Raw genomic sequence first — 18,648 nt, 5'->3', positions numbered from 1 at the left:
AGTCATGGATGAAATGTAGGTCAGAAAAACATCCCGCTGAGGGAGGGACCAGGAGGGGGGATCGGGATGGTGGGGGTCTGGAAGATGGCGGGGGTCTGGAAGATGGCGGGGATCTGGATGATGGTGGGGATCTGGAAGATGGCGGGGGTCTGGAGGATGGAAGATGGTGGGGGTCTGGAGGATGGTGGGGGTCTGGAGGATGGAAGATGGTGGGGGTCTGGAGGATGGTGGGGGTCTGGAGGATGGAAGATGGTGGGGGTCTGGAGGATGGTGTGGACATGGCTCCGCTGCCTGCAGATCTGTCTGGCCGTCTGTCCCATTGCCTTCTGGTCCTCTTCCTTCCTGTCAAACTGATTCTAGATCTATGTTCATTCAGTAAACAATCTAGAAAACAATTAAACAAATGAAACATTGATCATCAGACTGAAGAAGAGAAGAGAGAGCTTGTGATTTTCTGCAGCAGAACAGCTCATTAGTATTCACAGTGAATCAGTGAGAGAGAGGGGTGAAAGGAGAGAGAGGGTTGAAAAGAGGTGCAGGAAAATCACACAAAAGGAAAATTGGTTGGGAGTTCCTCCAACCCACCATAAACACATACGAGTGAGAGAAAAGAAGAAAGATATGAGAAGTGATGACGAGAGAGACAAAGTGGGTCATGGAGTCCATCAGAGTCCAAACTGCGGACCGATGAATCTTTAACGAAGAGAAGCTTCTCTTCCGTCCTCACACAGCGTCGCCGTCCATGAATGTAGTCAATGGGAGGAGCTGACATCCATCATGCATGGAACCAGGTCTGGGTGCAGAGTTCTCGATCTTCTAGACGAGTTCAGGAAATGGAGCTTGACAGAAATCCTCTAAATAAATAAAGAGATTGTAGTCAGTTATAGTCCCTTCATTTAAACATGGGCTTAATGTTGTTGTGAAGAACATTTAACCGATTATGAAACCAACATGACAGGACTTCCTGTTAAGGAACAAACACCAATGAAATGATAGCGTTCACAACACATATTCTTCTACACACCAACATCCATGTATCATTTTTATTATTTTGTGCTTTTAATTGATGGAGAGTGACAGTGAAAGGGGGTGAGAGAGATGGGGATGTCATTGCAGAAATGGCCGGCAATCAGATTTGAACCCGAATGCGGTGAGGGCTTAGCCTCGGTACGAGGGGCGCCAACTCTACCACTGTGCTATCCCGTTCTCGGTTTGTCTTTTGGCTCAGCATCCGCTGCACAGATGGTCACCTTCAAGGTCCTCTCTGAGTGTGGGGCATTTCTAACACGATCACATCCCGCTGCTCTCATCCATCCTCCCCCCCGCTCACCTTTCCTCCGTCCTCGTCTTACTTCTTGTCTCCTCACTCGCCCACAGACAAGCTGTGCTTCAACTCATTCTTCAACAACGAGGACATGCAGGAGATCACCAAGCACTTCGTGGTCTGCCACGTCGACGCGCCGGGCCAGCAGATCGGAGCGTCGCAGCTGCCACAGGGGTAGAAATACATGAATACACAAATACACCACGAAATACAGAATTAATCACTTATAATAACCACTAATGAATGGATGATTATTCATTATTTACCAAGTGTTGGTGTTCGGGGCGTGAGGCTCATAGTGAATAGATTAATGCTGAAGTTATCATTATTTATTTAGGATGATCTCAAATGATAGATAGATCGATTCAATAGATGTATGTATTAATCCAAAACTGGAAAATGATTTTATTTAAGCAGCCAGTTGTCCAAAACAACAGTAATGCACACGCTATATACATATCTAAAGAATTCAAAATATAAATAATATATTAGCACACACTATAAATATACCAAAACAAGTCCAGTATAAAATAGAGAAAAAGCATAAACTATATACAATATACTCCAGAGGGCAATTTGCTGTGATACAAGCAAAAAAACTGCAAGAACAATGTGCAGGGAAGTAAAAACAGGAATTATGCAGCTGAGAGTTATCAATGATGATCAAAATGAGTTGATGCATTATGATTTTAAGTAAACATTGTCTTTCCTTTCCCTTCACAGGTACCAGTACCCAACCATGGACCAGCTGGCTGGGATGCTGCCCACCGTGGTGCAGCACTTTGGGTTGGTGCTTTTAAATTCAATAACAGCCATCTGTCCTCCTCAGCGTTGTCTGTTCAGATTACTCCAATGCTGTCAGATTTCTATGAGGACATTAAAAAAGCATGCAGTTGTAGTTCAGAGCAAATCTATGATGTCCACCACATGGTTGTCACCATGGTGATGGCTGAGCCAACAGCTAGTCACTCACAGTACAGCAGCAGTGCTAACGGCGCTAACAGTGTTTAGCTGAGGGTGAAGCGGAGGGTGGACGCTACACTTATGCTCCAAAGGTTCGGTCGCGATGGCAGATGTAACCGCCAGAACCATCACTGGTACAGAGAAACTTCTAGGAAATATAATAGATAGGAGATATAAAAAACATTTAAAACTAAAACAAGAACACTCATCACTTGTTGGGAAAATCTGAATTACTCGCGTTCTAGGCATTTAACAGCATAGCTGCCCATGGCTACGCTACGAGCTAGCCTATTTCATTCCTGTAGATTGTATTGCACGGATGGACAGTAGGCTACTGGCCACAGTAGAAGCATTCATTTCATTTTATTCTGTAACATTGTATAGACTATCACAACACTGTCCTTGCATCCTTGTTCACTCCACACATATGAACTATTACAGTTGTGTGTCATTTGTTGTCTTTAAAACTTGCAAATGGATCTTTTTAGATTCAAGAGCATCGTTGGGATCGGAGTTGGAGCTGGAGCTTACATCCTGGCCAAGTTTGCTGTAAGTCACAGCCTGATTCTCTTACGCTGCCCTGTTCAGAAGGATCCTGGAACTAGATTAGACATTCAGGGTTCATGTGTTTTGAAGAAGTCTCTTTTTTTGATACATCTGAATCCAGCAATACATATGTTTCTTTGTGTTCTGCTCTCAGCTGATCTTCCCTGACCTGGTGGAGGGTTTGGTTCTGCTCAACATCGACCCCAATGGCAAAGGCTGGATTGACTGGGCTGCCACCAAGGTATGGTCCGTCTATTGCTGTACACAAGGGTACACTTCCAAAACCAGGCCAGCTTTGTGTTTTCTAACAATCTCCCATCCTTCCCCCAGCTGTCCGGTCTGACTAGCGCTCTGCCAGATACGGTGCTGCCGCATCTCTTCAGCCAGGTAAAACGGGGATCCAGGAATAAAAGGGATCTTCAATCCCTGTTCTACTTTTCTTACCTTTCTTGGCAATCCTAATTCTCAAAGCAAATACTATATTTGTGTATGACAGGCAGATATGGAGGCAGGTTGTTTGTGTTTGTCTGCAGGAGGAGCTGATGAACAACACAGAGCTGGTGCAGAGCTACCGGCAACAGATCAACAACAATGTCAACCAGTTCAACCTGCAGCTTTTCTGGAATATGTACAACGGGTGGGGAGAAACAGTTTCCTACTAACACACAGGTTCAAATAACATTTCAGTAAAATAAATATAAACTTACATAGTTAGGTTTAGATAATAAATACACAGGTAGTTTTACATAATACAACTATATTGTTATGTTAAGACATACCTATTAGACAAATCTGCACAATTGGTTATGTTGCAAGTGAGTTGTCCTCCAGAAGATTGCTGGTTTGAATCCCAGCCCCTCCAGTCTTCATGTTTAACCCTATGTAGTTTTGTTGCCTACGAATTATGTAATGTTGATGGTCCCAGTAAATGGATCTGCATTTATATTGAGCTTTTCTAGTCTTTTCGACCACTCAAGACACTTTGGGGAGTTTGGGGTTCAGTTAGGGTTAGACAACAAAACTACATAATTAGGTTTACAAAACAATACTACATTGTAGTATTCACTTTTGTAAACTCAAACTGCAATGTAATTACTTATTACAGCATTTAAATACATATTGTGGATTATAAAGTAAAGCATTTCCCGAATAAATAAATTAGTTTAAAAAATGTTAGCCAAATGTATGTCATGTAAATAATTGTATTTGTATTTATTTAAACAGGGACAATGCACAATACAACATTAGCCTTATATAAAACAAGGAGAGATGCATTACTTAAAAAAAAACAATAAAAAAAAAACATGCTATTTTCCTCCTGTAGTCCCTGAGCACACACTAAACACTTTATTTACTTGATGATGTGTCTTTCAGTCGGAGGGACCTGGAGATGAACCGCAGTGGCACCGTGATCAATGCCAAGACCCTGAAGTGAGTCTGCAGACACAGTTTCATAATACATTTAATTGATCCATATGATTTGGGTGCAATTGAGGTCAATACAAACACCACAGAAATAGCCACTGTTTTGGTTGATGGTTTAGTTTACTAAGAGGCATCAGTTTCACATTGAGCCAGTTAGAAGTTCCTCGGAGTAACTTTAACTATGACATATTGCTGCTTGAGATCTTTGCTAATATATAATTTGGGGTTTGGACAAATCAAACATAGGGGATTATATCTAACTAAAAAGTAATTGATTAATCAAATAACAATCAGCAAAACCACAACATTACGACATAATCAGGCCTTAAACTCGACATACAACCAAGATTCTGATTCAGGCTAGAACCAAGCCAGAACCAAGCCGGAACCAGTCCGCCTCCAGCTACTTGTCTTAACATTTACATGTCCTCAAAGGTGTCCTGTGATGCTGGTTGTGGGAGACAACGCCCCCGCCGAGGAGGGAGTGGTGAGTCCTGCAGCACCTTTGTCTCACCATGCAGTATCTGTTTCATAGCTATCTGCTGTTCTTTTCTACGTAGATGACTACTTCCTGTTTCTATCAGCAGCTCTAACAAACTAACCCTTCTGTTCTTCCAATGTTCTTGTGTTCTTGGCATTTAAATCCAGCTAGTAGCTGTTTGTCTTTATTCAGTAAAACAGAAACAGGTCAGTCTGCAGAGACCTGATAAACTCTTGCTGCGACCCTGTTACACCCTCAGGGACTCCATGTGCATAATGTGTGTTTTTAATACTATAGATGACATTGTGGGGACTTAAATGTTTTTACTTCATTTTGGGGACAAAATGACGCGTTCCCATAATTCCTATTATAGGTTAGCGTTTGGTTAAGATTAGGATTAGGATAGTAGTGGTTATAGTTAGGGACTGGGTAGGTCTCCTGGAAATTAATATAGGTTTAATTAAATTCTTATTATCCCCAAATCACAAATATGCTTCCACATAAATGACACATTCCTTCACTTCCTGCTGAGAGAGAGGATGCATCCACTCACATTTACATATCCTGCATCTGCAACAGTGTTGCTGCTGTGATTTCTAATTAGATGACTCATACAGCTTGTTATTACAAGGATTTTAAAGACAATTTTAAATTTTTCATATTTAACATGTTTGTGTAGTAAAATATGCAATCTGTGTGAGGGGTTAAGGATTAAACGCAGCAGGAAGCAGCACAGAGCAAAAACATGTTCATTGTGTGTATGATGACACTGACTATGTTTGTGTGTGTGTGTGTGTGTGTGTGTGTGTGTGTGTGTGTGTGCACTGCGGCTGTGCTCTCAGCCTGCTGGAGTGACTCATCTCTGCAGCAGACTGCAGTATCTGGGTCACTCACTCACACACACACACACACACACACACACACACGCACACACATATATACACACATATATATATAAATATACTGTATATGCAGCACATACAGTTCCTGTCCAAGCCCAAGATGACAAGCGTTTTTTTTGTTACATTCAGTTCAAACAGCTGTTTTTGTCCTCAAGGTCGAGTGCAACTCCAAACTGGATCCGACCAACACCACCTTCCTAAAGGTAGCTGTTTCTTTCTTTGTTTGTCCTCATCTCACCTGCAGCTGCTCCATCATTAGACAATAAAATCACAGTTGTTGTGCAATCACATCAACCGTTTACAGTCACAAAATAAATAAATAACACTCCTAATTTACACAAACTAATATGATAAATGAATGCTCAATTTTAAACATTGTAAAAAGGTTTTACAGCGACATGTAAACTGTGTTGTTCAGTTTGGGAAAGAACAGTTTGGGTACTAGTGCCCCTATGGGTACTTTGGAGTACTGCATGGGTTATATGAGATTTTCTTAAAATTATAATTTATAAAGAAAATGCACAAAAATAAAAACATAAACAGTCAATGTTTTTGTTTTGTCCTTCAAGCTCGGGTCCTCTACCAGAGGTCTGATGGTTCTTCAGTATCTTAGCTGTTCTGTGACTGCACTCTTCTGAGAAATGTGAAATAACAGAATGTTAGCACAATAACGTGCAAACTCTACATATATGTATTTTTAATCAATCTTATTGTTAAAACTTTCAGAAATGCATCTATGAATTATTTAGAAAGAAACATTTATGGAAAAAGTGTAAAGACACATTTTTGACAGACTTTTATTGTGAGGAGGTCCTCAGCATTGCATTGGCTGCCGGTAATAACATTCCAGTAGCTTCCTGTTTTCTTAACGAGACTAGATTGAAGGACTCGGGGAAAGCAAAGACACAACAGATTCACTCATCTGTCAACAAACTATTCTTTGATTGATCGACTGGAAGAAGCAGGCCATGTGTCTTCTGCTGCAACAATTTAACAAGACAAATATTTTTAGTATATCTTTTATCTTTCATTTATTTTACAGGTAACTTTAATATTGAATTATATTATATTATATTAAAACAATTATCGAAAATATAGAATGAACACCAAATATGATGCAATAACAGGGGAATAAATAAAGATTTTAAAGTTTTTTCGTTCATCGTTGCTCTCTCCTGTCATGCAGATGGCCGACTCCGGTGGACTTCCCCAGCTCACACAGGTAAGACACTAACAACTGGCAGTTATAATAACAACAGATGCAGCATTGGGATCTGAGCTTGATCGGTGAAATAACACTCTCATACGTTGCGTTGCAGCCTGGGAAGCTGACTGAAGCCTTCAAGTACTTCCTGCAGGGAATGGGCTACAGTAAGTGTCCAGACAGAGAGAGTGTGGTTTTAAAGTTGTATCTGTAGTAATATTAGTTGTTGATGTGTGTGGTTGTGTGTTTCTTGCGGAGGGACATGAGTTGTGTTAATCTCGCCCTCTGTCTTCCTTGCCCCGTTTTCTCAGTCGCTTATGTGAAGGATCGCAGGTTGAGTGGAGGGCCAGGTACTCCCCCCCCCCCCTTCAGCTCTGACCTCTTATTGCTGCCCTGTTCGATAACGTTGGCATTTTGAAATGTATTTTAATTTAATTTTGTTATGAGTAAATAGTTTGGGCTGTTATGAAACCTTTACTTTTGCTGTCATCTCCAGTTCCTTTTTATTTTCATAATCTGAAGGATATAAATACAGTAGCCCTGAAAGCAAGTGGGAAAAACAGTCAGGTGATTAATTTTCTACATCTGATCTAAATCGTTTTCTCTCATGTGTTTAAGAAGGTGAACTAAAGGAATGTCCCAGGATAATCTTTGTAAGTTTCTTACAATGTTGTTTTCATCTGTGAAACAGGTGAGAAAAGCGTCTAATTTCACTACAACAAGCTGAAGAGCATCACCAATGTTTTAAATATAATAAATGTATTCATGTGTTTATCAGGAGAAGTTTAGCCGATTTAGAACACGGGCTTGTGGTGACCTTCAGCCTGTTGTGGCAACAATGATAACTACAACAACAAGCACTTATCTTACAATGAAATGATCCTGTGAAAAATGTTTTTCTTCGTCTCTGTTCCACAGATGAATAAATACTCTGTTCTTAAAGGCATAGACACGGGAAAGAAAACAGTTCAGATCAGAAAGTTATTATTTTTTACTTGCCTCTCAGGGCTTCTGTATATTATTGATTTTTTTAAATCTAAAATATTTTTCCTCACAGAAAAATATACTGCCCCCCCCCCCCATTCCTTTGCCATTGCATCTCCGGTATGCTCTTTGCATGGCCTCCAGTTGGCTCGCAGCCTAAATTTGTAACAAGTGACTGCATCATTAAATGACAACCAACATTGTGATAGAAACGTGATAGAGAACAGCCAACAGAATACTAGACCTAGCTCCTGTGATCAAATGAGAGCTTATTCAAATGAAAAAAACTGCTGAATGAACACTAAATGCAGAGTGCTGAAATTCTGAGCCTGAACCACAAGAGCACAGTGTGCAGCATGAAACTCAATGCATTCAAGGCCTTCAAGGCTCCTTTCAGGCTTCGGTTGCATATCATACAAAATCTCTGCGGCGTCAATGAAAGCAGAGACATTTCTACGAGAACCAGACTCACCAAGACTTGGACGGATAAGGGACTCTCCAAGATGGAGTCGATGTTTTTATATTAGTAGTCATTATTTTGTGACTCCGTAAAATATATTCTTTTTTTTCTTCTTCTTTTTTTTGTATGTATATACGATTTATATATAAATATAATATATATATATATATATATATATATATAGAGAGAGAGAGAGAGAGAGAGAGAGAGAGAGAGACAGACAGACAGACAGACAGACAGGCAGACGGATGGACGGACAGATGGACAGACGGACCCACCGACAACTTTAATGAACAATACAGACCATATGTTGTGTGAGCCAGTCAGGGATCCATGTTAACATCTGCTTAATCCCCCCCCCCCAGTGCCCTCCGCCAGTATGACCCGCCTGGCTCGGTCCAGGACGGCCTCCCTGACCAGTGCCAGCTCCATGGATGGGTCCCGCTCTCGGGCCTGCACCCATTCTGACAGCACCGAGGGAGTCGGCACCGTCACCCACACCATGGAGGTGTCCTGCTGAGGGGTCCACAGAGAGGGCAGGGGGGGGGCTAGAGGGATGGAGAGAGAAGGAGCTAGACAAAAGGAGGTAGTGGTCTGTGATGTGAAGGATTGAGAGTTCAATGTCAGACGTGGTAGATTGTGACAGCTCTCTCTCTCTACATCTATCTCCTCCAGGTCCCTTCATTCGCCACCTATCCCTTCGTCCGCCACCTGCCTCCCCCCTCCACTGTAAAATACCATATGTGTTGCTATTAACACCCCTGACCTGAAATATCCACCCTAACAACACCTGTCGCCCAGCACCTAAAGATTTAAGCAACTCTTTTTGTTCTTGCAGTGTCACCCCCCCCCCCCCCCCCCCGCCCCCCCCCAACAAAAAAGTGTTGTGTGGACAAAATGTGATCTCTCTCTGTGTTGTGAGGACAGTTATTTCTCTCTATGAGGACTGGTGAGCAGAAAACAGAACACAGCCGATCGTAGCAGAGTGCACCTATAGGGTTTAGAGAGGATGTGTCAACTTTTAGCTAGAGCACACCATGCTGATTTAAAGCTGAACTTGTAAGATTTATGTCAAACGTGTAAATTACACTTATTCCAAGTGGACATTTGTGCCAAGTTTGAAGAAATGTGCTCAAGTTGTTCCTGAGATATTGTGTTCTTGAGTACGGGTTGGACATGAGGTCACAGTGAACTTGACCTTTAACCTTTGACCATTTATTTGAATCAGTTCAAGTGAGTCCAAGTGGACGTTTGTGCCAAATTTTAAAAGATTCCCTTCTGCTGTTTCTGATATATCATGTTTGGGAGATTGGACCAGACAGCCAATCTGAATATAATGAAAAGGTGACATCATCAGCATATAGGTGTATCATCTCGCCAGTCGTTAGACGTAGCCAAGACACCGGGGAATTTAGCTGACAGCTGAAATGGCCGAAGTACAACCAGACTTTTGTTTGAATTATCTTCTGATTTTGAGCATGGTGACAATCTTTGATTTGTGAGCCGCTGGAGTTGATTATAATTTAGTATAAAATAAGCATCAAATTAATTGATAATGATACAACTTAATTGATATTAACAAACCGTCCAATGTAGCACATGTAGCAGCAAAGTTCCTTTGAAGAACTGGTGGTGGAACGGATTTCTATTTCCAGACTCTCATCATCCACAATTTTCAGTGAAATTGTCAATTATCACAAAGTGAAGTATGAAACTACTTCCTATTATGGAAATGTACCATGAGATTACTTCTGTGTACAATGTTTCTATGTAGCATATAACCAGAGGAAACACCCATCATCATCAACCATCATCAGGGTGGAATGGCAGCGCGTGGGCCCAGTTCTGGCTGTAGTCGGCTCTTTGTGGTCTCTAACGTGACAATCACACTCTGACCCAAACCAAACTAGACCAGGGGGGCCGAGGCCGGACCAGGCCGACTCAACAAGCTCTCCTTCCAGGTCACTGCCAAAGATCTGGTAGCAGCATTCCCTTACAGCACCCAGCCCCTCTCCATGGATAAACCAAAGGTACCCCCCCCCAACATACACACACACACACACACACACACAAGTTTCCACATTTTCACAAACCAGCTCAGATGAAACATGGGCTAAGCTCTGTAAGGGAACCAAGCCAAAAAATTACATAAATATACAAATTCATTTCACATTCATGAATCCATGGTTATGTGTAAGATGATGTATACTCCCAGAACAGTTAAGCACATGTGTGTGAGTGTAGTGTTAGCTAGTGAAGCTGTGTGCTGTTAACTGCTGGAACCTTGGACCACCTCGTCAGTGGGGTCCCCTGGGTGTCAGCTGAGTCATGTACAGTATTCATGTACCACAGACACAATCTCCTGTTTCCATTTATAGGATTAAAAACTCTTCGGTCTCCAGTACAAGGAGCGTACCTTCCTATTGCTGAGGTGTGCACTTCCCTGAGGTGGCCTGTAAGGGGCGGGGCTTTTTTGGAGCCATTTGGGCGCCAAGCTTGGAATGTAGGGAAACCCCCAGCCACCTTAAAAAAATAACCCCTTCCCTCTAAAAAAAAATTATAATCATAAGGTGCCCCGGCTCTCACAGGCAAACCCAGTCGCACCCTAAAGGGCTATCAGCTGAAGTCACTTTTTAAAATGTTGGTAGTGTTAGTCGTATTTATGAGCACCAGGGGGCCCCAGAGTCCAGCACAACCACAGAGAGAGAGATTCTGACCTGAATGAATGTTAATGGAAGAAGAATGATTTTGATGATGCTGGAGAGATTATTATTATAATTATTATAATTACATTTATTTGAATTGTTGAATTGTTTGATTTGTCTGATAAATGTAATGACGACATTAGACAGTTGGGATCAAACAGCTCAGTTGCTCCTTGCAGAACCCTGTGGATGAATTTCTTACATGACTTCTACCCAAACCGCCTGGGGGGCTCCTGAATGTATCTCGTCCTTTATTGAAGTGCTGTACAGTATCGTCACCCAGCCTCTGAGAAGCCCTCACTATAGTTTGCACTTCTACCGCCACATCCTCCCTGCTGCTCCTCCTCAAGGTCTATAAACGGTGAAGTTCAGCAGTGATGGGTGAAAGCTGGTTGGTATAGACCTGTGTCCTCCTTGCACTTGTAGATACCTTTTCATGATAGAGCCGGTTACCTGAAGCCAACACATTTCTCTTCCCCTTCCCGTTTCGTAGAGGCAACGATAGGATGTAACCTCATCGTGGTATAACAATATTGTGTTCTACTCTTCTTCATACTGCCGTTAGGATGATTTGTATTGAGCAATAAGTTCTTTTTGTTGTTGTTTGGTTGTTTCATATTGTGGGAGTCGCCCCCTCAGCTTCTTACGTACTTTGCTGTCATTCTGACGTGTTTTGTTACATTATATACAAATTAATATGAAAAGTAAGCTGTCTCCGTCCATGTACTAATCAAGTAACAAGTAAGAAATAAAGACTTTGTGTCAGAATTTTTTTGGAGTCGGATAATTTTTTCTTGTGTTGACGTCTGTCCCTCTTTATGTATTTCCTTTATCGTTACCTTATTTAATGGGCAGATGCGCCAACCAAATGCGCCAACTTGACAAGAACAATGCTTCACACATTAGTGGACCGTTTCAAACAGTTTAACATATTTATTATTATGTTGTAACATCATGTAAATATTTCTTCCTCACCTCATGCAGATAGATTAATTCTATAAAATCCTAATATATAATGTTTACACGCCTCCATCAGCCACAGGGAGAAATATAGGTCTTGCAAAGCAAATGTACATTACATTATGCATTTACCATGTACATTTTACTTGTATACCAAATATAGTTTATATAGTGATTTCCCAACCCCTCAATGCTTAATGCTGACCTTTGTTCACCTTATGTTGCTATGAGTAGAAAATTACCAAACAATATGAGCCAACCCACTGGTCGACTCGACATGCAATAACATGTGAACAGTGTTACTGTCAGAAGGGTTGAGAAATATACATTTGTTCATCTCAAGATCGAATAAAACCAACCTGTCTGTCTGTTAGCTAGCTTCCCACTGGCTATCTATTGCTAAATATGGGTTCTTTATTTAATTTATTATAATTATCATTATTTAAATACATGCAGTGTGCCTCTTCTGGCAGTGAGAGTAATTACAAAAACCCTGTTGACTTGTGACCTCACCAAACCAGGAGCTGCTCATGGTCAAAACGTTGCGTTAAAAATCCAAATGGGCTCATTTGGATCAACGGATTACTTTTTGGGATCTTAAATGGTTACGTTACATCTGAAAAACAGCTTTTTTCTTAGATATCTAAAAGGTTTTTTATAGCAAGTAAATGAGGCTAAAGCTCTAAAACTTCTGCATTGTCAAATTACAAAATGAGACAATGCAGAAGTTCTGGCAAAAAATAAGAAGAAATAAGAAGTCACCTTTATTTGTTCATGCTATTGCTGCAGCTGTTATTTACATAGAGGCTTTTATGGAAAATGCTGTGAGCATCATCCATTTAACCAAACAAAACCTGATATGAGACCATGAAGGAGTCGCAGTAGGCGTGCAGCATCTGGTCCACGGGGCTGTAATTCAGGGAGAAGATGTTGGGGGACATCTTCTTGATGAAGACGCCAACGTTGAACCTCTCCTCCCCCGTTGCGGTATCGAACGAATAGAAGATCTCCTCCTCTTCTTTGTCGACATAGCGCGTCGCATAGAGCACGCCGCACGCCATGAAGCTATTGGTCACGCCCTGCTTGTAGACCGAGGTGTTCCAGGTCTGGCCCAGCCTCAGTGGTTCGCCCTGCTCCACCTGGGACAGCACCAGGTTGCCAAAGTCCTGGTTGGTGGTGTAGATCACCCAGACGCCCGACTCATCCGTTGCCAGGTCCAGGTCAGTGTACGGGTAGCATTCATCAAGGTGGCAGTAGTTACCCTTTGAATTAAACCTTAAAACCAAACAATGTATCATTATTGTCATTATCTTGGACTCATTAATCTATGCCTGCATTTATAATTTTACATCATTCTTACAAATCGACATATAGCCATTTTCATCAACATGGAAGATTTGCTGGTATGTGACATTAACTCTGCCTTAGCACAAACAGGGATGTTCAGGGGGAAAGTGGAGCAGTGACCTGGTGCCTTTGGGGAGATGAAGGTTGGTCACCGTCTTTGAGGTGAGGTTGAATCGACAAACAGCATCTAGATTGTAACAGTTGTAGTACAAGGCGTCTCCATACAGCACAACGTTGGGGCCCTGGATGGTGTTGGTGGTTGGGTTCGAGGTATGGATCAGGATATTACCTGGGGTGAGGGGTGAATTTAACAGTGAATTGATTCCATTGTTCTGTTGTTCCTCCTCCATGAACACAAACATCGTTGTTTATTTGGAATAAACTCACATAAACCACCCTGCTGCAAGAAATACTCAAATATATATATATATATAATAAATATTTCATTCTTTCGTCAGCTCTGCCATGCCTGAACCCCAACCCTCACAAACCTAAAACCCTGTAGGCTACGCATGCCAGGCCAGTAGGTGGCGATGAACCCCATACAGCTCTCCATCCAACATACAAACACTTTGTTTTCTCAGAGTGGTAACAAACATCATGGAGAGGATGGGTTAGCTCCGTTAGCCACCATGGTCAACATTGTCTTCTTACTCGTGCATGGATATTTGGTGCTGTGGCCGTGATGTCACCGTTTCCATGCTTGTTTACACGGCGATGCTGGAGTTGTTATTCAAGATATTTCACACATAAAGTTTTAGTTTGCAGCCCCCCAAAACACCGTCGTTGTGGAAACGTAAAAAAAAATGTTCATATTATGTGTAAAGTGTTGTCCATCACTAACAACTGTATGTAACATCAACACTTATAACATGTGAGTTGTTTACCTGGTGTACTCAGCCCAACGATGAGGGAGCTCAGGCTGGAGTAGAGACGGACGTAGTTGGAGAATTTGTTACCGGAGGTCAACATCACCAGCCAATACCAGCTCTCCTTCCCTGCCTCGGGTCTGGGATCCCGACCCCAGGCTCCGTACTTGTATGAGCCAGGATACTCTCCTGGTGTGTACACCTTTGGCCCAGTGATGTTCACAAACTGACCGTGGGGGCAGTTACCTTATATAGGAAAGAAATTATACCCAGTAAGTACGCCTAGTTGAGATCTGATTATGTCATAATGGTGGTGGTGGTGGTGGGGGGGGGGGGGGTGCTTCAGTCTAGGGCTACAGGACCAGAGTGGCCTCTGACGTTGGGTCTAAGGCTAAAGGTTAAGGCCACATTCTGATTTTGCTCATCCAGGAACTCATTATGAGCACTAATTCAGAAAGCCCAATCACAAGATGGTGTATTTGGGCGTATGTGTAGGAAAAAAAGAAAAGAAAACGAGAGAAGGGCCAATATTCAGAGAAAAAAACACAAATTTATGAGATTATAATTCCGCAAATTTAAAAAAAAGTCTAATTTAAAAAAATGTACGTTTACTTTTACATACAGGTTTATGACATGAAACTTGTTTATTTTGATGTAGGCCAACTAGAAAAGGAGTTCTAATGTCGAATGTGTACATATAGCTGATATAAACAAGTCTAATGCTACACTATATATGGATGTTTGCAGTTGCTATGACAACAAGTGAAAACTACTGCTAGCATATTAGCCCAACCACCCGATCAATAAACACCAATAAGATGACAATTTGGCCTATTTAAATAAAATCAACAATAGCCATCAACAGCGTTTACCCAACGGACCTTTACAAGGTGTTGTCACATGTTGTGATATAATAATTAGAAGGAAAAAATGCGTAGATCCTTGGGGAGTTATGCTAGCATAAATGCCGGTTGTTAGCATTGTCATTTACTGTACAAAACACTAATGTTACTAATTTAACAGAGCAATATAAAGAATATAATTACTTATAATCTTCTAAATGTTTGACTTTTTTTTCATACATTTGCGACTTTATAAACTCATAAATTTGCCACTTTTTCTCAGAATATTGCACCTTTTTCCTACAATGGCCCTAATACACTGTCATACATGCATCATAAGTGAGGGGTATTTGTCTGTTGGCCTCCAGGGAAGCAAAAGGTGCGGTTCACGTACCACCTGGCGGACTGGGTTTGGTGGTGGGGTTAAGTCCGGTCTTGCACTGGTCCAGGTCTCTCTTCAGACGCTGGTTGGCCTGCTGGGTCTCCACCACCTGCATGCTGTCGTACGTCTCCAGCTGCTGCATCTCGGCTTTAAGGTCGACCAGCTGAGCAACACATGAATGCAATCTCTAGTTTTAGAAAAATAGACTTGACTGAACATGGATACACTTTCACCTCTTTACGCAAAGTCTGAATGTATATAACCTGTGTGGCTGTGTCTGCCGTCAGCTGGTGGTGTGCCAGTGTGGTGCTGTTGAGTCGGGCGAGGAGCTGGTTGATCTGCATCAGCTCGTTGTCGATGACCTGCAGGCTGACGACCCCATACAGGTCTCCATCGTCCTCCGTCTGCAGCAGCGCCACGTCCTCCTGCAGCTGGGGCAGCCGGCGCTCCAGACCCAGCAGCAGACTCTGCAGCTCCAGCAGCTGCACGGCAGCATAACGTGTAAAGTATTAATAATAGTTATCAGCTGCAGAAGGAGGATGTAGTCTGTGTTCTGGGTTCTGACCTTCTGTGGTGGGACGTTGTCGTTGCATTTAAATGCTTCGTCCTCCAGCGAGTTGAGCTTCTCGCGAGGAAACAACTTCTCTGAACTTCTCAAATCACATCCACATGTTTCAGGTGCCTGAATATGAAAACATGTGTAAATATACTTTGTATGTGTGTGTGTGTGTGTGTGTGTGTGTGTGTGTGTGTGTGTGTGTGTGTGTGTGTGTGTGTGTAATAACACTTAGAAGAGTCTTACCGGCTGGGAGGGGGCTATCAGAGCGCACAGGACCATCAGGACCAGCTTCATGGTGGTTCCCAGGTTGAACATGATGGCGGGTCCGATGCAGCAGCAGGTCTAACTGTTGGCCACGCCCACTGAGTCAGCATGTGCACTGTTGAGTTTGTGTTCAGTCCATGCACCGTGACCACTTCCTCCTCGCGGTTGGGATTGCTGCAACAAGGGAAAAACTCCACAAATACTGGCAGATTTCACCACCAACAAAACCCTGAATCAGTAAGAAGACGCTTTTCAGATCCGTAACGCTCGGACGCCAACAACACAATATAAGTCAAGCTTTAAAGGCAGCACTTTACAATATTTTACACTTTTCTACTAGTGGAAAAGGCTGATTTAAAGGTGAAGTTTGCACCTTATTCTTGGTGTCATGAATCCCATTATAACGTGATGACATTATATAGCACCTCTATGTGAATGACCTGTTCTCCACTCTAAACGTGTTACTGCAGGTAAACACAGCTGACTGATCCCTCATGGTCCCGTTATGTTTAGTGTGTCGGTGAACCTAAATGGATCAGGGCCGTAACTAATGTTGTCAATGTCGCCTGTTTCCCTGCAGTGATGTGACAGTGGCGACGTGTTAATAGAAGTTAAAGGTACTAAAAAGGCATTGTATTTACTCTGTAGCCATCAGCTCTTAGAAATGTTATGTGTTATTAATTATTATTTACACACATTGAATGTTTTTGTGGGTGAGGAGCAACTTCTCTGTGTTTGATGGATCATTATGATTATTACCGATACTACTCAGAAACCGGTTTAAATGTTTATTTTGGAGTAAATCGTAACGTTTCGATCTGAATGTACAATGAACCCTTCGATGGCGGAAGTTACGACTGGGTTGAGCAAAGCTTTGTTTTGCAGTGTCTCCATCTGCACCATACATATGTGGTGCAGATGGAGACACTGCACCACATATGATCTCCTGTGAAAGGAAGGAGGTCAACGACGATATTGTTACCTTTTACAAGCATAACGCCAAATTAGCGGCCCTTCTGAGGAAAGCGACAGAACAACATCATCGTCCAAAAGGTTTACAGGTTGCCATGAAGTCTAAGATCTAAAGGTTGAAAGACATTTGGATTAAATAAGAATGGCGTAACACATGTCATGATGAGATTACTCTTGTTTCATTTAAAATATTTAAAGCATTTCAAAGCATTTAAAATATAACGTTTATTTCAAATTTATAAATATATATATATATACATATACATACACATGTTCCATCAGAATCAACATTCCAACAGGGTCACAAAACTGCTGACTATTAATCAATCAGTCCATTAATCAATAAATCAAGGTTTATTTAGCACATTTCACACCATCCTTCATCGATTACAACAAGTTAACAATTCAACAATTTGAGATCACAAGGTGATAAAATGCAAAAACAATATATAAATTAAAAAATATTCAACTAAAAGCTACTGAATTACAACAGTAGTAGTAAAACTGAATTATATTAAAACTATAAATTATAAAAATAATACAATTATTAACAGAATACATTCTATATAATGTGCATAAAATATGTTTTCAAAGGCAGCTGCATGTGACCTGGGGAAGTTGAAATGTGGAAGCGTAACTAATATTGGTGGATGTTGAAACAGAGAGAGAGAAGAGAAAGTGATCTCACCAAATCAGCAAGTGTGAAAATTGTTATAAAGCATTTAATTACTTAATTAATTATACAATAAACAATATATCCATCCATCCATTCATCCATTGTCTACCGCTTATCCTGTATTCAGGGTCGCGGGGAATAAACAATATATTTCTTTGCAAATGAATGTATTAATATATAAAGAAATTATTTAATCATGTAAAAATTATGTAATTTGTAAAAAAAAAATTTAAAGGACACTTATCTTTAACTAAGAGGTCTCCAACATTTTTCAGGCCAAGGACCCCTCAGTTTATAGTGAGAAGGGACCCCCTCTTACATATCATTCAACATTGTTTTGCTTATTAAACCGCTCAATAACAATGTGTAGTGCAGTTTATAGTGCCATGAATAAAAGTATTTTGTTATGATGTATGTTTACGCATTTCTATGTCACAATTTCACAAAATAATATTTAACAAAAAGGAAGATTTATATTTATTAATAATAATAATAATGTATTTTATAACAACAAATAAAAAAAATTGTTGCCGCCGTTCAAGACACATAAATAAAAGCAACATTTTATGTTGTATTCATGTTAATGTGTATTTTAATTTTTGGAAGAAAAACATTTGGGATTAAATAATTCCGGGGATCCCCTGTACTAAATCTGTGAATGCCCTAGGGGTTCCGGACCCCCTGTTGAAGATCTCTGCTCTAAGTGAACGAAACCACAGCGTGGCATTCGGAGACATCGACCATTAAATCTCATCACAAATGAACAAGTAGCTCCGTAGCAAA

General features: G+C 41.2%; 2 protein-coding genes across 13 annotated transcripts in view; one reads left to right on the top strand and one right to left on the bottom strand.

Moving 5' to 3' along the window:
- ndrg4 (NDRG family member 4) overlaps positions 1-11,680 on the top strand; it is a gene marked incomplete at its 5' end in the record, with an annotated part of 37,079 nt that extends 25,399 nt beyond the window's left edge. For 10 of the 12 annotated variants that reach the window (XM_084017392.1, XM_084017400.1, XM_084017399.1 and 7 more), the window contains 13 exons: positions 1,378-1,498; positions 2,048-2,110; positions 2,776-2,836; positions 2,988-3,074; positions 3,164-3,220; positions 3,367-3,470; positions 4,208-4,264; positions 4,694-4,745; positions 5,797-5,844; positions 6,828-6,863; positions 6,961-7,012; positions 7,157-7,195; positions 8,655-11,680. In XM_084017392.1, coding sequence (XP_083873518.1) covers positions 1,378-1,498; positions 2,048-2,110; positions 2,776-2,836; positions 2,988-3,074; positions 3,164-3,220; positions 3,367-3,470; positions 4,208-4,264; positions 4,694-4,745; positions 5,797-5,844; positions 6,828-6,863; positions 6,961-7,012; positions 7,157-7,195; positions 8,655-8,809 — 932 coding nt within the window. In that variant the 3' untranslated portion in view covers positions 8,810-11,680. The remainder of the gene's footprint in view (positions 1-1,377; positions 1,499-2,047; positions 2,111-2,775; positions 2,837-2,987; positions 3,075-3,163; positions 3,221-3,366; positions 3,471-4,207; positions 4,265-4,693; positions 4,746-5,796; positions 5,845-6,827; positions 6,864-6,960; positions 7,013-7,156; positions 7,196-8,654) is intronic. The other 2 variants (XM_084017396.1, XM_084017394.1) reach the window with 1 other exon arrangement.
- Positions 11,681-12,682: 1,002 nt separating this feature from the next.
- LOC311018426 (olfactomedin-4-like) lies at positions 12,683-16,301 on the bottom strand. Its single transcript, XM_084017390.1, has 7 exons — positions 16,197-16,301; positions 15,960-16,076; positions 15,658-15,876; positions 15,407-15,557; positions 14,189-14,416; positions 13,422-13,590; positions 12,683-13,229 (listed from the first exon to the last, which is right to left on the bottom strand). The coding sequence occupies exons 1-7, from the start codon at positions 16,266-16,268 to the stop codon at positions 12,794-12,796; spliced, it is 1,392 nt and encodes a 463-aa protein (XP_083873516.1). The 5' UTR covers positions 16,269-16,301; the 3' UTR covers positions 12,683-12,793.
- Between the last annotated feature and the right edge of the window lie 2,347 nt (positions 16,302-18,648).

The sequence above is a fragment of the Eutrigla gurnardus genome (genome assembly GCF_963514095.1).
Source record: "Eutrigla gurnardus genome assembly, chromosome: 9".
Taxonomy (NCBI): Eukaryota; Metazoa; Chordata; class Actinopteri; order Perciformes; family Triglidae; genus Eutrigla; species Eutrigla gurnardus.
This window is presented reverse-complemented; position numbering and strand designations above follow the sequence as displayed.

Coding starts and splice junctions, on each gene's coding strand:
- LOC311018426 (XM_084017390.1), bottom strand. CDS start 16,268: ATGTTCAACCTGGGAACCACCATGAAGCTGGTCCTGATGGTCCTGTGC. Junction 15,558..15,657: donor CGGCAGACACAGCCACACAG/GTTATATACATT, acceptor TGTGTTGCTCAG/CTGGTCGACCTTAAAGCCGA. Junction 14,417..15,406: donor CAAACCCAGTCCGCCAGGTG/GTACGTGAACCG, acceptor TTCCTATATAAG/GTAACTGCCCCCACGGTCAG.